Source organism: Xenopus laevis, chromosome 2S (genome assembly GCF_017654675.1).
Source record: "Xenopus laevis strain J_2021 chromosome 2S, Xenopus_laevis_v10.1, whole genome shotgun sequence".
Taxonomy (NCBI): domain Eukaryota; kingdom Metazoa; phylum Chordata; class Amphibia; order Anura; family Pipidae; genus Xenopus; species Xenopus laevis.
In genome coordinates this window covers 165,536,854-165,558,554 of record NC_054374.1, presented here as the reverse complement: position 1 = coordinate 165,558,554, position 21,701 = coordinate 165,536,854, and the positions used below count along the sequence as shown (strand labels likewise).

The 21,701-nt window shown below is 41.9% G+C and overlaps 1 protein-coding gene across 2 annotated transcripts in view; it reads left to right on the top strand.

Annotated features, from left to right (window-relative positions):
* The first annotated feature begins 289 nt into the window (after positions 1-289).
* The window catches only part of LOC108710051 (ras-related protein Rab-6A), a 43,768-nt gene continuing 22,356 nt past the window's right edge, over positions 290-21,701 (top strand). The window contains exon 1 of one of the 2 annotated variants that reach the window (XM_018250423.2): positions 290-764. In XM_018250423.2, coding sequence (XP_018105912.1) covers positions 695-764 — 70 coding nt within the window. In that variant the 5' untranslated portion in view covers positions 290-694. The remainder of the gene's footprint in view (positions 765-21,701) is intronic. The other variant, XM_018250422.2, reaches the window with a different exon arrangement.

The window sequence follows — 21,701 nt, the reverse complement described above, 5'->3', positions numbered from 1 at the left end:
CCAGGACGGCTGCTGCGCAAAGCTCTCTCCATTACGTCACCCGGAAGTCACGCTAACTAAGTAACGTGGCGCCCGCAATGTGCGCTGCAACCAAACTGCCACGCAGGCTCCACCTCAGCAGCTGGAAGCGGTGCCTCAGTTTAGTGCTTCCCTATTGGCTTGGATTGCGGAGAAGCACGTCCAATTAGAGTTGTTTTCGCAGTATGACACGCCCATTTGCGTTGCTGGTTGAGGTGAGAAAGTGCCATATTGGTGGTGGCTTACTAAAGGGTTGACTGTCTGTGACTGGGCATGGGCACGATAGCGCTTACTGCGTAGGCTTCCGGAAATTATTTTGCCACACACCAAATGGCGTCCTTGACAACTCTTACAGGCTCCTCCCCTATATAGCCTGATTTGACCGCATTCCCTGCTACCGATTGGCTCCCATATCCAGTTGGCATGGTGACAATGCCTGTCAGTTTAGTGTGCGAGCGTGTGTCCCTGAGGGTTGGGTCTGGTACACAAGTCTGAGAGACAGGGTGGGGCTTGACTATCAGGTGTGTGTGAGTGGTCACGGGAAAGCTGCTACCGAATCGCTCGCTCTCCCCGTAGCCAAGGGCGCCTCACCTGCGATCTCCCGAGTCCAGACAGTCGTGTATCAGTGCGACTTCCCCCGGATTTCTAACAATCCCTAACCCGGCTTCCCGGCACCATGTCCGCGGGAGGAGACTTCGGGAACCCGCTGAGGAAATTCAAACTGGTTTTCCTGGGGGAGCAGAGCGGTAAGAGACTGAGACCTGGCGCCTCCCATTCCCTCATTGTCTTTACGTGTTTTATCTGTCTGTCTCTTGTGTCTGTCTCTTGTATCTGTGTCTGTCTCTTGTATCTGCCTGTCTCTTGTATCTGTGTCTGTCTCCTGTATCTGTCTGTCTCTTGTATCTGTGTCTGTCTCTTGTATCTGTGTCTGTCTCCTGTATCTGTCTGTCTCTTCTGTGTCTGTCTCTTGTATTTGTGTCTCCTGTATGTGTCTGTCTCTTCTGTGTCTCATGTGTCTGTCTCTTGCATCTGTGTCTGTCTCTTCTGTGTCTCTTGTATCTGCCTGTCTCTAGTATCTGCCTGTCTCTAGTATCTGCCTGTCTCTAGTATCTGCCTGTCTCTAGTATCTGCCTGTCTCTAGTATCTGCCTGTCTCTAGTATCTGCCTGTCTCTTGTATCTGCCTGTCTCTTGTATCTGCCTGTCTCTAGTATCTGCCTGTCTCTAGTATCTGCCTGTCTCTAGTATCTGCCTGTCTCTAGTATCTGCCTGTCTCTAGTATCTGGCTGTCTCTTGTATCTGGCTGTCTCTTGTATCTGGCTGTCTCTTGTATCTGCCTGTCTCTTGTATCTGCCTGTCTCTTGTATCTGCCTGTCTCTTGTATCTGCCTGTCTCTTCTGTGTCTCTTGTATCTGCCTGTCTCTTGTATCTGCCTGTCTCTTGTATCTGTCTGTCTGTCTCTTCTGTGTCTCACGTGTCTGTCTCTTGTATCTGTGTCTGTCTCTTCTGTGTCTCTCTTGTATCTGTCTGTCTCTTGTATCTGCCTGTCTCTTGTATCTGCCTGTCTCTTGTATCTGCCTGTCTCTTGTATCTGCCTGTCTCTTGTATCTGCCTGTCTCTTGTATCTGCCTGTCTCTTGTATCTGTGTCTGTCTCCTGTATCTGTCTGTCTCTTCTGTGTCTGTCTCCTGTATCTGTCTGTCTCTTCTGTGTCTCTCTTGTGCCTGTCTCTAGTATCTGCCTGTCTCTTGTATCTGCCTGTCTCTAGTATCTGCCTGTCTCTAGTATCTGCCTGTCTCTAGTATCTGCCTGTCTCTAGTATCTGCCTGTCTCTTGTATCTGCCTGTCTCTTGTATCTGCCTGTCTCTAGTATCTGCCTGTCTCTAGTATCTGCCTGTCTCTAGTATCTGCCTGTCTCTAGTATCTGCCTGTCTCTAGTATCTGCCTGTCTCTAGTATCTGCCTGTCTCTAGTATCTGGCTGTCTCTTGTATCTGGCTGTCTCTTGTATCTGGCTGTCTCTTGTATCTGGCTGTCTCTTGTATCTGCCTGTCTCTTGTATCTGCCTGTCTCTTGTATCTGCCTGTCTCTTCTGTGTCTCTTGTATCTGCCTGTCTCTTGTATCTGCCTGTCTCTTGTATCTGTCTGTCTGTCTCTTCTGTGTCTCACGTGTCTGTCTCTTGTATCTGTGTCTGTCTCTTCTGTGTCTCTCTTGTATCTGTCTGTCTCTTGTATCTGCCTGTCTCTTGTATCTGCCTGTCTCTTGTATCTGCCTGTCTCTTGTATCTGCCTGTCTCTTCTGTGTCTCTTGTATCTGCCTGTCTCTTGTATCTGCCTGTCTCTTGTATCTGTCTGTCTGTCTCTTCTGTGTCTCACGTGTCTGTCTCTTGTATCTGTGTCTGTCTCTTCTGTGTCTCTCTTGTATCTGTCTGTCTCTTGTATCTGCCTGTCTCTTGTATCTGCCTGTCTCTTGTATCTGCCTGTCTCTTCTGTGTCTCTTGTATCTGCCTGTCTCTTGTATCTGCCTGTCTCTTCTGTGTCTCTTGTATCTGTGTCTCTCCTATGTCTGCACCCCATTAGTCTATTGCTCCTGTCCCATCATTGTGTCAATCAATATACAGACACCGCGATTCTACTGCTTCTCACAGGCCCTGGCTGTTTGTCTGTAGAATAATAGAATTGTTTATGCACTTGATTCCTGACATACAGACAATGGCAAATCACCTGGCAGCTTTGTGTGGCTTTTATACACAGGTAGGGGACCTGTTATTCAGAATGCTCAGGACCTGGGGTTGTCTGGATAACAGATCTTTCCATAATTTGGATCACCATGCTTAAAGGAGAACTAAACCCCCAATAATAAAACCCCTACCCACTACCCTACATTGTCCCCCCTCTTATAGGCGATTACCGCTGAAAGTGCCCCTAATTCATTACTCACGTGTATAGGTGCAGAGTGGGTGCAGCGGAGGCTCGCCTGACCCTCTTTTTTCCCTTTGGCAATTTCTGGCACTTTAGCGCATGCAAAGTTGCTCCAACTGCTCATGCACCAGTATGATGTCCCTTCCTGAATACCGAATAGCCGTTAGATGACGTCCGTGAGCGCCGCTGCACCTATATGTGAGTAATGAATTAGGCGCACTTTCAGGGTTAATCACCTATGCCGGGGAGGGGGACTATGAAGGGGTAACGGGTAGAAGTTTTTATTATTGGGCAGTTTTGTTCTCATTTAAAGGAGAATTAAACTCCCCCACTAACTGGCTGCCATTGCCCCCGCTCCTTCCCCGCACTGTGCGTTAGTCGAAAAGAAGGAGCTCTTAAGGGCAGAGACACGCGGTCAGATTCGGAGAGATTAGTCGCCTGGTGACAAATCTCCTCTTCTTCGGGGCAACCAATCTCCCCGAACTGCCTTCCCTCTGGCTAGAATGTAGTGCGGGACGCCCGAAGTTTTCTCATGAGGGCGACTAATCTCCCCGAATCACGTGTCTCTGCCCTTAAGGGATAAACTCCACCAGCTCTTCTGTAGGATAGGGTCGGATCAACAAAATACACACAAGAAGTCACATATAGTTGCAGGGGTCAAAAAATAACTGAAAAATCTGATGCATAAACTACATGTAACATTTTCCATCGGACACAACACGACTGTTGGTCTCAAACGCTGTATCTTCATCTGATGAGATAAAAACGGATGGTGTAGGAAAGACTTTGGGATGTAAAGGCATGAAGAAAAGACTCGACTTTTTCTGATCCGACTTTACATTCTAGCCTAGGGGGGAGCAGATTTTGTTGCATCCTACAATATCTCATGCTGTTGCGTGGCGTTCCATGGCAGGTCCAATCAAATCTGACTCGCAAAAATCTGATGAAAAGCGTTTATGGAGTTTTAGTCTGCTAAAAAAATCATAATTAATTATATCTTAATTGGGATCAAGTACAAGTTACTGTTTTATTATTACACAGAAAAGGAAATCATTTGAATTATAGGTATCGGAATAAAGTACCCCAGTTGCAAAATATAAGGATATTAGAAGTTACCTCGGAGTTCCATGACCTGTATAAAAACACCTGGCCTTCGGCCTCGTACTTTTATATGGTCATGAAACTCCTCTGTAACTTAGAATATCCTTATATTTTACAAGAGGGGGTACTTTATTCACTATATAGTGAATAAAGTACCCCCTCTTGTAAAATATAAGGATATTATAAGTTACCGAGGAGTTTCATGACCATATAAAAGTACGAGGCTGAAGGCCGAGTGTTATTATACAGGTCATGGAACTCCGAGGTAACTTCTAATATCCTCATATTTTACAACTGGGGGTACTTTATTAATTATAATACACAAATTTTAGTGAGTCATGTGACAGAAATTACATCACTACTCACCGTTTATAACTGATGACATCACTACTCACCGTTTATAAGGATATAATTTACAAGATATTCATGGCTTTTGTGTATTATATATATATATATACATATACATACACACATACACACACATACATAGAGAGAGCGCTTTATGCTGTTGACTGCACATTGTTTATATAAAGATGTGATCTCCTTCTATCCACTGAAATATTATTTGTGAATCTTATTTGCACCCTCCCTCACCCTTTTTCCCTTTGGTGTTTTATTCTGCAAAAATGTTGACAGAACCAAATACATATTGAAGCGGAATAATTCCCAGGCTCTATCCTTACAACCCTTTAGCTAAAGTGCTCTCCCTAGAATATTGTGTTTTTTTTTATCTCTAGAACCTCATGGGTAAACAAATCTCATCTCTGCATCTAGAACTCTCAAGGCAAATCTCCAAGGGGTGTCCTAGAACCCTTTGGTTTAACCCCTAAATGTTCTCTTCAAATCAGATTAACCCTATCCCTGACACCTTTTGTTTAAACCTTTAAATGATATGCCTCAATCCCTACAGCTAAAAACTCTTATCCTTATCATCCTACATTTAACCCGTAGGGGCTTTCCTTGGCACCCTATGGCTAAGCACCTAATTACTATACTTGCCACCCTTTTGTTAAACCCTTAAGTGCTAAGGGCTCTAAAACTCAGCAAGGGATTTAACTGTTATTTTCTAATCTAATAAAGTTGGGTGATGATTCAGATGAATATGTTCTACACCTTGTATACTGTATCCAGTTTAATCCAAGTGTCATTTTTTCAAACGATTCGAAGGATTTTAATCCATCGATCGAACGATTTTTCTTCAATCAGAAATAGCTTCGGAAACTTATGGGGAAGGTCCCATAGGCTAACATTGTAGCTCGGTAGGTTTAAAGTGGCGAAGTAGGTAGTCAAAGTTTTTTTTTTTTTAAAGAGACAGTACTTCGACTATCGAATGGTCGAATGATTTTTACTTTGAATCGTTCTAATCGAAGGTCGAAGTAGACTATTTGATGGTCGAGGTACCCAAAAAAACCCCTTCGAAATTCAAAGTTTTTTTTTTTACTTAGAATCCTTCACTCCAGCTTAGTAAACCTGCCCCTTAGATTTTGAAAAAACAGTAAAAAATACATAATGGAAAGTAATTGAAAAAAAGTCTTTATTTCTAGGGGAACAATCTAAAAACAGCTAAACTGAAAAAATGTTTGGAAGATGAACAACCCATTTAATGAAACTCAGGGATCCTGCTCTAGAGTCCTGCAGCGGGTCGAGTATCTGTTGGTTACCTGCAAAAACCTGCAGTACCCTGTGGGTTGCGGGTAGAAGTTCCGGGTGCCGCCATAGACTCTGGTCGGCGGGTTTGCGGGTCGGGCCATGGGTCTTCTCAATAGCGATATTTACTCCTTTTTTCTGATCACGTCTCCTTCTGATGATGTCATTTCCGGTTTACAATGACAGCACTTCCTGTTTTTCTCCTTTATTCTGATCACATCTGCTTCCGATGATGTCACTTTTGGTTTACAATGACAGCAGTTCCTCCTGATTCTTGATTGTCAGTGGGTCGCGGGTTCGGGTTGCGGATATGGTACTTGCGGGTTTGGTAGCGGGTCCAATCGGGTAAGCATGCGGGTATGGTTTCCAAAAAATGGACTCGCGCAGGACTCTATTCTTCTGAGCAGGGACAAACAAATGTATCAACTAAATGTATCAATTTAGATCAGTTAAAGAGTCGGCGACCCCATCCCCACCGAGCTGCTTAAGGGCAGAGACACGCTCTGATTCGGGGAGATTTAATCGCCTCTTCTTCGGGGCAACTAATCTCCCCGAACTGCCTCCCGTCGGCTAGAATCGAAATCGCCGGCAGGATGGCAATTGGTGAACTTCGTTTTCCGAAGTTGCCCTATTCCAAATAATCTCCCCGAATCTGAGCATGTGTCTCTGCCCTTAGAAGGTGAAAAATGAAACTTCAGTATTCGAAAAACAGTCACAAACTGAAAATCTAAAGTACAGTAGAACCCCACATTTTACATCCCTTGATTTTAATGTATTCCCCTCCTTTTTAAGGTCTTGCGTTTTATAATTAGAGCTATAGGTGCCTTACAGAATAAAATATATAATCCTTTTATCCTCATTATGTTCTCCCAATAACATTAGGTTGGCTGTACCTGGTTATTGTATCAGCCAATGATATGTGTGTGTTACAGGCAGGGCACCTACTGAGCCACTGAGCTTTGCTCCATTCCAGGCCCAGTCTCCTGTATATTGTAGCGTATAATGACTGGCTGCTGCATAGTGATTCCAGAGCAGGGCACTTCTATACACTCCTAGTGCTTTATTGTGATTTAGTGCTGCTGTTAGTGTGGGAGCTGAGAGGCGACTATATCAGACTGTGATGTAATGCTGAGAGTCAGACACAAAGGGAATGCAAAGTGCCCATCAGGATCTCTGTTCTCCTTTTTCCTTCCTCTGCTGCTTCATTTAGAAATCGTGTTTGGCAGGTGACTTTGCTAAGGGTTCCGTTCATCTCTCTGTGCAGAATTCAGAACACTCTGGGTTTTGGGAGCTTAATGCAAAGGGAAAGATCAATTCTGCAGGGAGAGGCACAGTGAAGGCCTCGGCATGATTGCGCATTTGATAGGCTGCTGAGCTTTCACCCGTGACTCTGCTTTGGAGCTTTCAGTGGAGGCAGGTGCTGGGAGATGTAGTTCAGTCTGACTGGAATGGACTGCTTCACTTTGAACAGAGGGTTATCCATGTGAGGCTCAATACTTGAGCAAGGATGGACATTTGCAGTATTTCGGGTCACAATTCCCAGCAGCCTCAGCCCCCCCTGCATCTCTGAAAGGGGCCGTTCACCTTTAAGTTAACTTGTAGTGTGTTATAGAATGGCCAATTCTTAGAAGCTTTTCAATTGGTCTTCATTATTTATTTTGTTATAGTTATTTTTTTAATTATTCACCTTCTTCTGACTCTTTCCAGCTTTCAAATGGGGGGTCATTGTCCCCATCTAAAAGCTCTGTAAGGCTACAAAATTATTATTACTACTTAAATTCATCTTTCGATTCAGGACTCTCCTATTCATATTCCAGTATTTCATTCAAATCAGTGCATGGTTGCTAGCAACTTTTCAATTGGTCTGCATTTTTTTTTTTTTTTTAAAGCTTTTGAATCATTTGCCTTCTTCTGACTCTTTCCAGTTTTGAAATGACCCTATCTAAAGGCAAATACCGTGTAAGGCTACAAATTTACTGTTATTGCTACTTTTCATTACTCCTCTTTCTATTCAGGCCTCTCCTATTCAAATTCCAGTCTCTTATTCAAATCAGTGCATGGTTGCTAGGGGAATTTGGACTCTAGCAACCAGATGGCTGAAACTGCAAACTGGAGAGCTGCTGAATAAAAAGCTAAATAACTTAAAAGCCACAAATAATAAAAAATGAAAACAAATTGTTAATTGTCTCAGAATATCACTCTCTACATCATACGAACAGTTAACTCAAAGTTGAACAACCCCTTTAGGGCTCTTACTCACTAGCGTTCTGACCTGCGCTCCCCTGCGTTCCGTTTTCTGGTGTTCAGCCGCAGGGGAGCGCAGGAATTTGTAGCCTTACACTGTATTTGTCTTTAGATGGGATCATTTCAAAGCTGGAAAGAGTCAGAAGAAGGCAAATGATTCAAAAGCTATAAAAAAATAAAATAAAAATAATGAAGACTAATTGAAAAGTTGCTTAGAATTGGGCATTCTAAAACATACTAAAAGTATACTTAAAGGTGAACCCACCCCCTTAAAAGATGGCCCTGCCCAAAGAGCATACTCTCTACCCAGATGCGGCATCACTACTGTAGTTCATTAGCAAGAAAGTGATTTGCAGGGTTGCTGTTAATATCTGTTGGAATATGAATGGAATGCGCAAAGAAATTGGCTAAAAATGATTTTGTGCTTTAGATTTCAATTGGCAGGAAAAGCAGTAGTAAGAAAGTCTTGTAGAAATAGCAGCAGCTACTGGGATGTTGGTGAAGTCCCCTGCTGGATAAACACAATTTGTATGAATACATGTTCTGTATGGGCTCAGGAAATGATCAGCACCATTTCTGTGGAGTGTATTGGTTATCACCAGAAAATATTAGTCTGAGAAAATCACAAATAATTTGTTAAATATCTAAATAGATCTCTAATAGATACATGCTCATAGTGTGTGTGTGTGTATATATATATATATATATATATATATATATATATATATATATATATATATATATATATATATATATATATATATATATATATATATATATATATATATATATATATATATATATAGTGAATAAAGTACCCCCTCTTGTAAAATATAAGGATATTATTAGTTACCAAGGAGTTTCATGACCGAGTGTTTTTATACAGGTCATGGAACTCCGAGGTAACTTCTAATATCCTAATATTTTACAACTGGGGGTACTTTATTTATTATAATACACAAATTTTAGTGAGTCATGTGACAGAAATTACATCACTACTCACCGTTTATAACTGATGACATCAGTACTCACCGTTTATAAGGATATAATTTACAGGATATTCATGGCTTTTGTGTATTATATATATATATATATACAGAGATACAGAGGAAACTATGGTAGCAAAAATATATTCCCCTTATACACAATTTAAAAGGAACAGTCCCTAATTTTGCTCATAGTCTGTACAGAGAGATCCCATAAAACTATGGCAGCATAGGTATTCCCTGTACTAAGCACAATTCAGCAGGAACAGTCCTTAAGTTTGCTCATAGTCTGTACAGAGAGATCCCATAAAACTATGGCAGCATAGGTATTCCTCTGTACTAAGCACAATTCAGCAGGAACAGCCCCTAAATTTGCTCATTGCTCATAGTCTGTACAGAGAGATCCCATAAAACTATGGCAGCATAGGTATTCCCTGTACTAAGCACAATTCAGCAGGAACAGTCCCCTAAATTTGCTCATAGTCTGTATAGAGAGATCCCATAAAACTATGGCAGCATAGGTATCCCCTGTACTAAGCACAATTCAGCAGGAACAGTCCCTAAGTTTGCTCATAGTCTGTACAGAGAGATCCCATAAAACTATGGCAGCATAGGTATTCCCTGTACTAAGCACAATTCAGCAGGAACAGTCCCCTAAGTTTGCTCATAGTCTGTACAGAGAGATCCCATAAAACTATGGCAGCATAGGTATTCCCTGTACTAAGCACAATTCAGCAGGAACAGTCCCTAAATTTGCTCAAAGTCTGTACAGAGAGATCCCATAAAACTATGGCAGCATAGGTATTCCCTGTACTAAGCACAATTCAGCAGGAACAGTCCCTAAGTTTGCTCATAGCCTGTACAGAGAGATCCCATAAAACTATGGCAGCATAGGTATTCCCCTGTACTAAGCACAATTCAGCAGGAACAGCCCCTAAATTTGCTCATAGTCTGTACAGAGAGATCCCATAAAACTATGGCAGCATAGGTATCCCCTGTACTAAGCACAATTCAGCAGGAACAGCCCCTAAATTTGCTCATAGTCTGTACAGAGAGATCCCATAAAACTATGGCAGCATAGGTATTCCCTGTACTAAGCACAATTCAGCAGGAACAGTCCCTAAGTTTGCTCATAGTCTGTACAGAGAGATCCCATAAAACTATGGCAGCATAGGTATTCCCTGTACTAAGCACAATTCAGCAGGAACAGTCCCTAAGTTTACTCATAGTCTGTACAGAGAGATCCCATAAAACTATGGCAGCATAGGTATTCCCTGTACTAAGCACAATTCAGCAGGAACAGCCCCCTAAGTTTGCTCATAGTCTGTACAGAGAGATCCCATAAAACTATGGCAGCATAGGTATTCCCTGTACTAAGCACAATTCAGCAGGAACAGCCCCCTAAGTTTGCTCATAGTCTGTACAGAGAGATCCCATAAAACTATGGCAGCATAGGTATTCCCTGTACTAAGCACAAGTGTGTGTGTGTGTGTATATTAGACTCTGTGCTAATGACATAGTATAATAATTTGTTCTGTCCAGGCAAGTGAGGAGGAAACAAGTAGTTTAATGCTTCAGAGCAAATGAAAAAGAACTGTCAGACAGTTGTAAGTTGTTGTTCCGTGTTGCAGCCTTTTATAGGTGTTACACCATGTACAGGTGCCATGAGCAGTGTTTGTATATCTATCCCTACTGCATGCAGGAGATCTTGCAGGAATGGTGTATTATTAGTGATATTTAGCTGGATTGTACCGATCCATTGGATTGGCCAGGAGGCAATGTTTTTTTTTTTTTAACTTGTTTTTATTAAAGGATAATAGATTATAATCACATAGAGCATTTGTACATAGTTCCATAAAGCAAAGAATATAGTGATTATGACATTCAAATCAAAACTTTTCAACAAACTTTTTAAACAGTCAACTCAGTTATGGCAGGTAGCATGAGGGGGCGGGTCTTATGAGGATTAATTCAGATAAGAGGTTAGCAATCTGTTAATCTGATGACTTCTGGGAGGCGCATTATCAGGTTGTAGTTGTTCCTGTTGTGACGTGGCTAGATATTGGGATGATTCCATGATCAAAGGGTGATCCTTCAAAGATTCCATATCGTACCATGACGTGTGTCTAAAGGTGTAGAATGTGAGGCATCTAATTCTTTGTGGGAGATGTATTATGTAGGTAGACCACATATCAAAGAACTTGGACGTATTGTGTTCTTTTTTAGTTAAGGTTTCCAACCAGTCCATATGGAAAATGTAATGTAATTTTTGTTTCACCAATAGCAATGGTGGGGGCGTAGTGTGTAACCATTGTTGCAATATCGTTTTCCTGGCTGCCGCTGCCAATCTCCCCACTAGATGTTTTTCGGTAGTTGTAATATGTGTGAATGAAGTAGTGTTACTAAACGGAGCCCATTCTATGTGTATTTGGAGGGATTTCCCAACCATCTGTGCACCATATGAAATGACCTCTTCCCAAAAAGCTTGTATTAAAGGACAAGTCCACATGGCATGTACTAAGTTAGCTGCAGGAGTGCAGCATTTTAAACATCTGTCTGAGGGGAGGTTACCCATCTTAAATCTTTTAATCGGGGTGAGATAAGAGTTATGGAGGATTTGCAATGACATTTCCTGATATCTGCCTGCCGGGAGCAGTGTCATAACTTTAGCGTGTTGTTTCAAGATGTCTGATTCTGTGACATGAGGTATTGCCCTAATCCAACTAAAATTGGGGTTATTTACGTTGTCTAGGCCTAGCAATGGTTTGATAGTTTGGTAAATGTACGAGGTTGTATGGTTTTTGTTTCTGGTTTTCCAGAGTTGGTTTAGGAAGTTATTTTTGTCGTTATTTGTTAGGAGTCTTATGGTAGAGTTCGCAAAATGAATGATTTGCAAGCGTAGGTACAAATGGGTGGTAGTAAAGGGAAATTTTTCCGCAAGTTTGTGTAAAGGGAGTACGGTATAGTTCTTATCTAGTATGTCGTATAAGTTGTGTAAACCATTCGCACTCCAGTAGTAAAGAATAGGATTTTGTATACCCGGTGGGAAGTTGATGTTGTCAATCCATGAGGAGGCAATGTTTGGATCACGTGACCTATGGACCTTTACATTTTTGGATAAGCTCTTGGACCCTATTTATAAAATCAGATTTTTGTGACTGAAGCAGAGTTTGTTACTATATATGTGGCAATCTCTCCTTTCTTTAACTGGTGGGGCCTATCTCACAGTTTGGGGGGATTCCTGTTTGGAATTTGTCATTCGGTTGCTAGGGACCAATTAACGAGGCATTGATTAAATAAGATGCTATAAAATGAACAGCACAATAAGTAACACAAAGTAACAAAAAAACTGTAGCCTCACAAAACAGAAGCTTTTTACCTGCCAGGGTCGTTGACCCCTAAACAGCAGATAACATTACAAGCTGTATAGAGGCAAAAGAGGAAGGCATATCAGTAATAAATGAAGACCAATTGAATTATTGGCAAGAATAGGAAATTCTATAAGACTAAAACGTAACCACCTCTGAATGTGTTAAGGCCAAGATTAGGTGGGTGTTTGTGCAACTAATTAGAATTTCACCATAGCTCGGCAAATACCATGCAATAATCCGGACTTTATACCTGCAAAATCAGTTACAAGTATTGCAAAGAAATACACAGTGTAATCACTTTATATGAATCGTATTGATTTTAGTCAATGTATATATTATATTCAGTGTCACTTCCCTAACTGGGTAACATTGCAAACTAGCAAAGCAACGTATTGTGTTATACCAACCCATGATCAAGCTTGATAAACTGCTGGTATAGCCAGAAACGTTGCTCTGCTAGTGGCACAAATAATGATTCACTGATCGGAGTGTTGCTGGAGTCGTTATACTCATTGCTTACTTCCTGGGCCTTAGGTTCAATTCCAGCCAGGACATGGATTGTGTTCTCCCTGTGAGTTTTTGTGAGCCCCCCGAAGTAACCCAGATAACTCCCACACCCCAAATACATACAGGTAGGTTAACTAGCTTCTGATAAAACTGCCTTTTGTGTTTGTGTGACTGTGACAGGGGCCTTCGGTTGTAAGCGCCACTGTAGTGATGTGCGGGCCGACCCAATACCCACGGGTCATCGGGTTCAGGCTGTCCTCGCACCTCCCTTTCCGGGTCACGTTGAGCCCTTTGACTGCTCTCCCCGCCCTTGACCTTCCAAATGCTGACTTGTGGGTTGAACTTTTAGAGACACGCGCCTCTCGGCCCGCCCCTTTTGTGATGTCATTGGCGGGTCTAAAAGGAAGTCGGACGTGGGTGGTGGGGGGGTTGGGAAAAGCCCGACCCGCACATCACTACTCCGCTGGGGCAGGGACTGATGGGAATGTGATAGGGACCTTAGATTGTAAGCTCAATGGGGCAGGGACTGATGGGAATGTGATAGGGGACTTAGATTGTAAGCTCACTGGGGCAGGGACTGATGGGAATGTGATAGGGACCTTAGATTGTAAGCTCACTGGGGCAGGGACTGATGGGAATGTGATAGGGACCTTAGATTGTAAGATCACTGGGGCAGGGACTGATGGGAATGTGATAGGGACATTAGATTGTAAGATCACTGGGGCAGGGACTGATGGGAATGTGATAGGGGCCTTAGATTGTAAGCTCACTGGGGCAGGGACTGATGGGAATGTGATAGGGACATTAGATTGTAAGCTCACTGGGGCAGGGACTGATGGGAATGTGATAGGGACCTTAGATTGTAAGCTCCACTGGGACAGGGACCAATGGGAATGATGTATAAACTCTGTAGAGCACCAGGGAATATGTTGTTGCTATATAAATGATATTAATAACAATGAATACCCATGTGTTACAGTGTATGGAGCTGCATTGTGTCCTTGCTTTATGATTGGAGCCTTCTTGAGATTTGCCAGGAATGTGAGGCTTATTTGTATCGGCACAAGAGACTCTTTGTAAGTAGAGGAGATGGGACAAAGAGCCTTTTCCAGGCCCAGTTGGTGTAATAGGATCCCGTCTCCCTATAGACAGAACAGCCAGTCTCCTCTGAGCAGTGGATAAGAGGGAGCAAGTGCTGGAGCTGAAGGACAGACTGGAATTCCTTCTAGTTTTGCTCTTTATTCCCTCAGAGAGGCCTAGAGCCTTGGCTTTTGTGAACACTAATTATTGTACGTTTTTCACGCATCTCATTGACCAGCGTCCAGCCCTGTTGTGTTTGCTCAGCTCTCACCCTGTATTAAAGGGGACCATAGACACTGAGATTTTTTTAAAAAAAATCTTTTTTAAGACCAAGCTTATCCTGAAACCATAGTTTAAATTTGTCCATCAACTAAAAAAATCATTTCAAGAGATATTGTCTAGTTGAAGCCAGAGAAACGTGGGGAGCTGCTCTGCAAACAATTGGACAATGATACACTTCACTGTGACCAATGAAAATCTTCTAACCTGCCCGATTGATTTTCAGACCAACGGAAAATCATTAGATGCAGAATCGCTTGGTGCTCACTAACCTCACAATAATTTGACGGATTCATCAAATCGCACTAAAATCGGTCATTAAGGAAAGAAAAATCTGTAAATGTTTTGTTATAGTTGCACAAGTGTATCCTAAGCCAATGGATATGTTTGTAGACAGCACTTTGGTAGTTAAATATAATGTACTGCTGTACTACACTGGTACAACTTGTGTATCTGCTTCAGAAACGCTACTGTAGTTTATATAAACAAGCTGCTGTGTAGCCATGGGGGCAGCCATTCAAGCACAGGATACACAGTAGATAACAGATAAGTACTACTATAGTTCATATAAACAAGCTGCTGTGTAGCCATAGGGGCTGCCATTCAAGCACAGGATACACAGTAGATAACAGATAAGTACTACTATAGTTTATATAAACAAGCTGCTGTGTAGCCATGGGGGCAGCCATTGAAGCACAGGATACACAGTAGATAACAGATAAGTACTACTATAGTTTATATAAACAAGCTGCTGTGTAGCCATGGGGGCAGCCATTCAAGCACAGGATACACAGTAGATAACAGATAAGTACTATTATAGTTTATATAAACAAGCTGCTGTGTAGCCATGGGGGCAGCCATTCAAGCACAGGATACACAGTAGATTACAGATAAGTACTACTATAGTTTAAATAAACAAGCTGCTGTGTAGCCATGGGGGCAGCCATTCAAGCACAGGATACACAGTAGATAACAGATAAGTACTACTATAGTTTATATAAACAAGCTGCTGTGTAGCCATGGGGGCAGCCATTCAAGCACAGGATACACAGTAGATAACAGATAAGTACTACTATAGTTTATATAAACAAGCTGCTGTGTAGCCATGGGGGCAGCCATTCAAGCACAGGATACGCAGTAGATTACAGATAAGTACTACATAGCAGCTTGTTTATATAAACTATAGTAGTACTTATCTTTGTGTGTTACTGTTCCTTTAAATATAAGAAAGGCGCAGGAAATGTGACTGTATTGAGATTCTACAGGAGCTGAGATCTTAAAAGGATCAATAAATCTCTGCAGAACTGAAAGAGCAAATGTGTCCTGCTGTATCCGCTCGGAGATATCACAGCCATAAATTAGCTGATATATAATATAATAATAATCCAGTGCTGCTCACTAGTTCTGCCTCCAGGCACTCCCATACTGTGTAAACAGCACCTTTCCTTTATTCTTCCCAGCATGCACCAGCATGTCATTGCAATTCATATTATTGTTATTCTATTCACATTCAAATATTATTTTCTAGTAATAAATAGGCAGGTGACCCTTGCAGATGAAAAAACGATTTTTTTCAATGGTTTCTGAACTATTTCGTTTTTTTTGTTTTTTGTTCAGCTGCTCTCTGATTGCTAGGGTCCAGTTTTGCCTAGCAACCAGGGAGTGGTTTGGATGAGAAAGATTAGGAATTTGTGTAACAATTAATGTACACAGCAATAAGGTTTTGGCTGCCAGGGTCAGTGTGTGACCCCGATCCGCGCCCACCTGCACCCGACTTTCGCCTTTCTTTTATAGACCCTTTTATAGGTCATAAAAAGGGCTGGACAGGATGGGTAGTCGTGTGCCTATAAAGTCCGAAGCCGGGCGGAGAGAGCAGGCAGAGGAGCTCAACCCAAACCTGCCTGCAACCCCCCAATGAGGCAACAAGGTCGGCCTGAATCTGCCACTGTCAGCGACCCCTTTTAAAACATCCTAAATGTTATTTTAAAGGGGTGGTTCACCTTTAAGGTAACTTTCAGTATGTTATAGAGTAGCCATTTTAAAGCAACTTTTCAATTTTTTTTTTGAATAGTATATCTTTTGACTCCTGCTTTTATGTGGGAGGGTCACTGACCCCATCTAAAAACACAAGGCTACAAAATTATTGTTATTACTACTTTTTAGCAGTAGTTTATAGTTATACCCTTCCCTATTCATATTCCAGTCTCTTATTCAAAACAATGCAGGGTTGCTGGGGGAATTTGGACCTTAGCAACCAGACGGCTGAAACTGCAGACCGAAAGGGCTGCTGAATAAAAAGCTAAATTGTTTAAAAACCACAAATAATAAAAAATGAAACCCAGTTACAAATTGTATCCCTCTTTACCTCATACTAAAAGTTAGCTTGAAGGTGATCAACCCATTTAAGGATGAACTTTCCCTTTAAGGCTAGTGGTCCATATATGATACAATTGACTTATATTGTTTTTTTATTTGCTACACAATATCATTATTTCTTTACTTCTGATCTAAGTTCCTATACACTGGCTCTTTCATTTAACTCTTTCTCCCGCAAGTCTCTTTTTGTTTTAATTGTGTTAAATTTAGGTCTTTATTTCTTTTCATGCCGTTACCATAGTGACCTGTTTGGTGCCATTTTACACTTGGGGTAAAATGACAATTTTGTTTTATTTTGTTTTTAGATGATGATACAAATCATGGAGATCAGGGTTTGAATTGGGTTAGGGATTCTGGCAAATATTTTGTGGACGGTTTTTTATTTGCCAAAATCTATAAATCCTGGATTAGTTGGATTCCTATAGGCCGGTAATGCTCATGATTTCAGCTGAAGTCCCCTGTATGCTAAGCCTGTTCTTTCTGCCCTGTGTCTTGACTGCTTACAGGTATTCGATCAGTTATCCAGAAACCCGTTATCCAGAAAGTTCTGAATTATGGAATGGCGATCTTCCATAGACTCCATTTTAGCCAAATAATCCAAATTTTTAAAAACGATTTCCTTTATCTCTGTAATAATAAAACAGTAGTTTGTACTTGATCCCAACTAAGATATAATTAATTCTTATTGGAAGCAAAACCAGCCTATTGGGTTTATTTAATGTTTGTATGATTTTCTAGTAGACTTAAGGTATGAAGATCCAAATAACAGAAATATCCATTATCCAGAAAATCCCAAATTGTGGAAAAACCATCTCCGATGGACTCCATTTTATCCAAATAATCCACATTTTTAAAAGATTTCCTTTTTCTGTGTAATAATAAAACAGTAGTTTGTACTTGATCCCAACTAAGATATAATTAATCCTTATTGGAGGCAAAACCAGCCTATTGGCTTTATTTCATGTTTATATGATTTTCTAGTAGACTTAGGCTAAGGCCACACTAGGCGATAGCGCCGCGATTTGACTCGCCGCGACTTTTAAGCCGCAATCGCTGGGGAAACTTTTGCGCTGGCGTCTATGGGGAATCGCGAAAAATCGCCAGCGTAAAAACACACGCGGCGATCTTTTCTCTACTGTCGCTCGAAATTGCCTCGCTAGGCGATTTCGAGCGACAATAGAAAAAAGATTGCCGCGTGTGTTTTTACGCTGGCGATTCCCCATAGACGCCAGCGCAAAAGTTTCCCCAGCGATTGCGGCTTAAAAGTCGCGGCGAAAAGTCGCCGCGAGTCAAATCGCGGCGCTATCGCCTAGTGTGGCCTTAGCCTAAGTCTACTAGAAAATCATATAAACATTAAATAAACCCAATAGGCTGGTTTTGCCTCCAATAAGGATTAATTATATAACAGGTTTCCAGGTAATGAATCTTTCTGTAATTTGGATCGTCACACCTTAAGGCTAAGGCCACACTAGGCGATAGCGCCGCGATTTGACTCGCGGCGCTATCGCCTAGTGTGGCCTTAGCCTTAAGGTGTGACGATCCAAATTACAGAAAGATTCATTACCTGGAAACCTGTTATCCAGAAACCACCAAATTACAGAAAGGCAGTCTCCCATAGACTCAATTTTAATCACATAATTTACATTATTAAAACTGATTTTCATTTTCTGTGTAATAATAAAACAGTCGCTTGTACTTGATCCCAACTAAGATATAATTAATCCTTATTGGAGGCAAAACCAGCCTATTGGCTTTATTTAATGTTTATATGATTTTCTAGACTTAAGGTATGTAGATCCAAATTGCAGAGAAATCCATTATCCAGAAAGCTTTAAATTATGGAAAGGCCATCTCCCATAGACTCCTTTCTATCCAAATAATCCAAATTTTAAAAAATGATTTCCTTTTTCTCTGTAGTAATAAAACAGTAACTTGTACTTTATCCCAACTAAGATATAATTAATCCTTATTGGAGGCAAAAGAAGCCTATTGGCTTCATTTCATGTTTATATGATTTTCTAGTAGACTTAAGGTATGAAGATCCAAATTACGAAAAGATCCGTTATCCAAAAAGCTCTAAATTATGGAAATGCCATCTCTCATAGACTCCATTTTATCCAAATAATCCACATTTTAAAAATTGATTTCCTTTTTCTCTGTAATAATAATATAATTAGTCCTTATTGGAAGCAAAACCAGCCTATTGGGTTTATTTAATGTTTACAGGATTTTCTAGTAGACTTAAGGCAGGGATCCCCAACCTTTAGAACCCGTGAGCAACATACAGAAGTAAAAGGAGTTGGGGAGCAACACAAGCATGAAAACTGTTCCTGGGGTGCCAAATAAGGGCTGTGATTGGCTATTTAGTAGCCCCTATGTGGATTGTCAACCTACATTGAGACTCTGTTTGGCACCTGGTTTTATGCTTTGAGGTCACTGGGAGCAACATACAAGGGGTTGGAGAGCAGCATGTTACTCAACTCACGAGTTACTGGTTGGGGATCACTGATTTTAGGTATGAAGATTCAAATAACAGAAAGATCCATTATCTGGTTCCGATCATTCTGGATAACAGGTCCCATACCTGTACTAGTGTTATGGGGCTTGTGATGGTAAGTGATTGGGCTGAAGAGGACTGGGTGTCCCTAGCACCTTTCTCATTCTGGTTTGGTTGGGGGAGTCCTTGCCCAGAGCACAGTGAATTAACAGGACTGGCTAGTTAGTTGGGTGGAATGCAGCCGAGCAGGTAATACTCGTTGTGACAGCGCAGCATTAGTGATGAGTCTGTGAGATGCGCTCGCAGTCTGTTATCTGATGCATTCGCTTATGTTCTCTGTGTTTTCATGTAGGAAACGGCACAACTTGCACCCTTCATGGGGCGCTTACAAGCAAACTGTACTCCTTCTATTATAAATGGCTGCAGCTACTTATATTATTATACATGGCTGACTGTTATTTGTCTTACTAAACATGTGTATTGGTGCCCACGCATGGTCCGTGTCTGTTGCTGACCCAGTTTGCACAGCCCCATGTCTTCAGATCAGTTATATGAATTAATGGTTATTAAAGGAGAAGGAAAGGCTAAAAGTAAGTAAGCTTTATCAGAAAGGTCTATATAAATACACCATTAAACCCTCAAAGTTATGCTGCTCTGAGTCCTCTGTCAAAAGAAACAGCACATTTCTTTCCTTCTATTGTGTACTCATGGGCTTCTGTAAATCAGCATAAACCTCCAGGGTTTAGGCTTGAGCATGCTCAGTTTGCTCCTCTCCCTGCTGTAATCTGAGCCCAGAGCTGTAAGTGAGCAGGGAGAGACTCAGGCAGGAAGTGATGTCACACCAATCTTATATGGCAGCTTCTATCCTAACAAACAGAGACAGTGTCTAGAGCTGATTACTCAGGTATGGGAAAGCATTCTGCAGAATAAATATAGTGTTATAGCTGCACTATTGTGGCTAATCTGTTGACAATAAACTGTCTTGGAGCTTTCCTTCTCCTTTAAGGTGGCCATACACGATGTCGCCAAACGAGCGCATCTCTCTCCGATATGCCCACCTTGAGGTGGGTCATATCGGGCTGATCAGATCGTTGGCCCTAGAGCCCAACGATCGGATCCTAACGCATGGGAAACGGGGGTCGGATCGCGGGACCGCATCAACAAACAGATGCGACCGCGATCCGACGGGATTTTTAGTTCCCATACGATCGAGATCTGGCCGACTTTCGGCCAGATCACGATCGGGGAAGCCCGTCGGGGGGCCCCATACACAGGCCAATAAGCTGCCAACTTGGTCTGTCGGCAGCTTTTATCGGCCCGTGTATGGCCACCTTTACAGTGGCCCACTTCTATATGGGCAGATAAACTAATTATTTAATCAACTATCCAGTGTGGATTGTAGTATAATAGCAGGGTTGATTTGCCAATAAAGATGGGGGGTGCAGGTGCACAAGCCCCAGACCTTCAGCTTTTGGGAGGCAATAAATGCGATTAGATATTCATAGTAGGACTGGCACCGGACTTCACTCCAATGCTTGATGTGATTAAAAGTATATTTTATTTAACATCTCAAATGATGTAGCCTTCCGCGTTTCATGCCTTCTGTCCAGCCTATGATTAAGGATACGCAAGGCACGAAACGCGTAAGGCTACATCATTTGAGATGTTTCTTTGTTAAATGAAATATACTTTTAATCGCATCATTGGAGTGAAGTCTGGTTTTGTGCCAGTCCTACTATGAATATCTAAGTGCCCCACTTCTGTCTTCAGTCGTGGCTAGTGACGAGAGATATTTTTCGTCAAGTTTCACCATGAAAATGATGCCCGTAGCCATGAATCAAAAAAATATTGTTGCACATAGACTCCAATATATTTTCGGCGAAGCAAAACGAGTCAGATTTGTCCATCACTAATGGCAGCTTGTTGTACACTTGCACCTGCATGCTCCTCCCCTTCCTCATCGGAGGCGGGAACAGGTCTATAAATAGGGAAGTGCACCTGGTTAAGGTCTGGTACAGGCGGCCATCATTGTCATGGAGGTTTCACTGGCTCACAGACCTCCATTCACCCAACACAAGTGTGCGCCCAACAGCGTGTCCTCCATTAAATACGTTTGGGAGACAGGCCACGTTTTCCTTTTGATGCTGCTTACAGACACGCCACCGATGCTAAAGTTTTTAAATTGGACGTCTGTCCCTTTCTCTTCTCTGCACTGCTGCCTCTGACTCCTGATACAACTTCCCAATATCCATTCATTCCTCATTCTCACTGGGTTTATAGTTCTGTGTAACTGTCATTGTGTCTGTCCCTTTCTCTTCTCTGCACTGCTGCCTCTGACTCCTGATACAACTTCCCAATATCCATTCATTCCTCATTCTCACTGGGTTTATAGTTCTGTGTAACTGTCATTGTGTCTGTCCCTTTCTCTGCACTGCTGCTTCTGACTCCTGATACAACTTCCCAATATCCATTCATTCCTCATTCTCACTGGGTTTATAGTTCTGTGTAACTGTCATTGTGTCTGTCCCTTTCTCTTCTCTGCACTGCTGCTTCTGACTCCTGATACAACTTCCCAATATCCATTCATTCCTCATTCTCACTGGGTTTATAGTTCTGTGTAACTGTCATTGTGTCTGTCCCTTTCTCTGCACTGCTGCTTCTGACTCCTGATACAACTT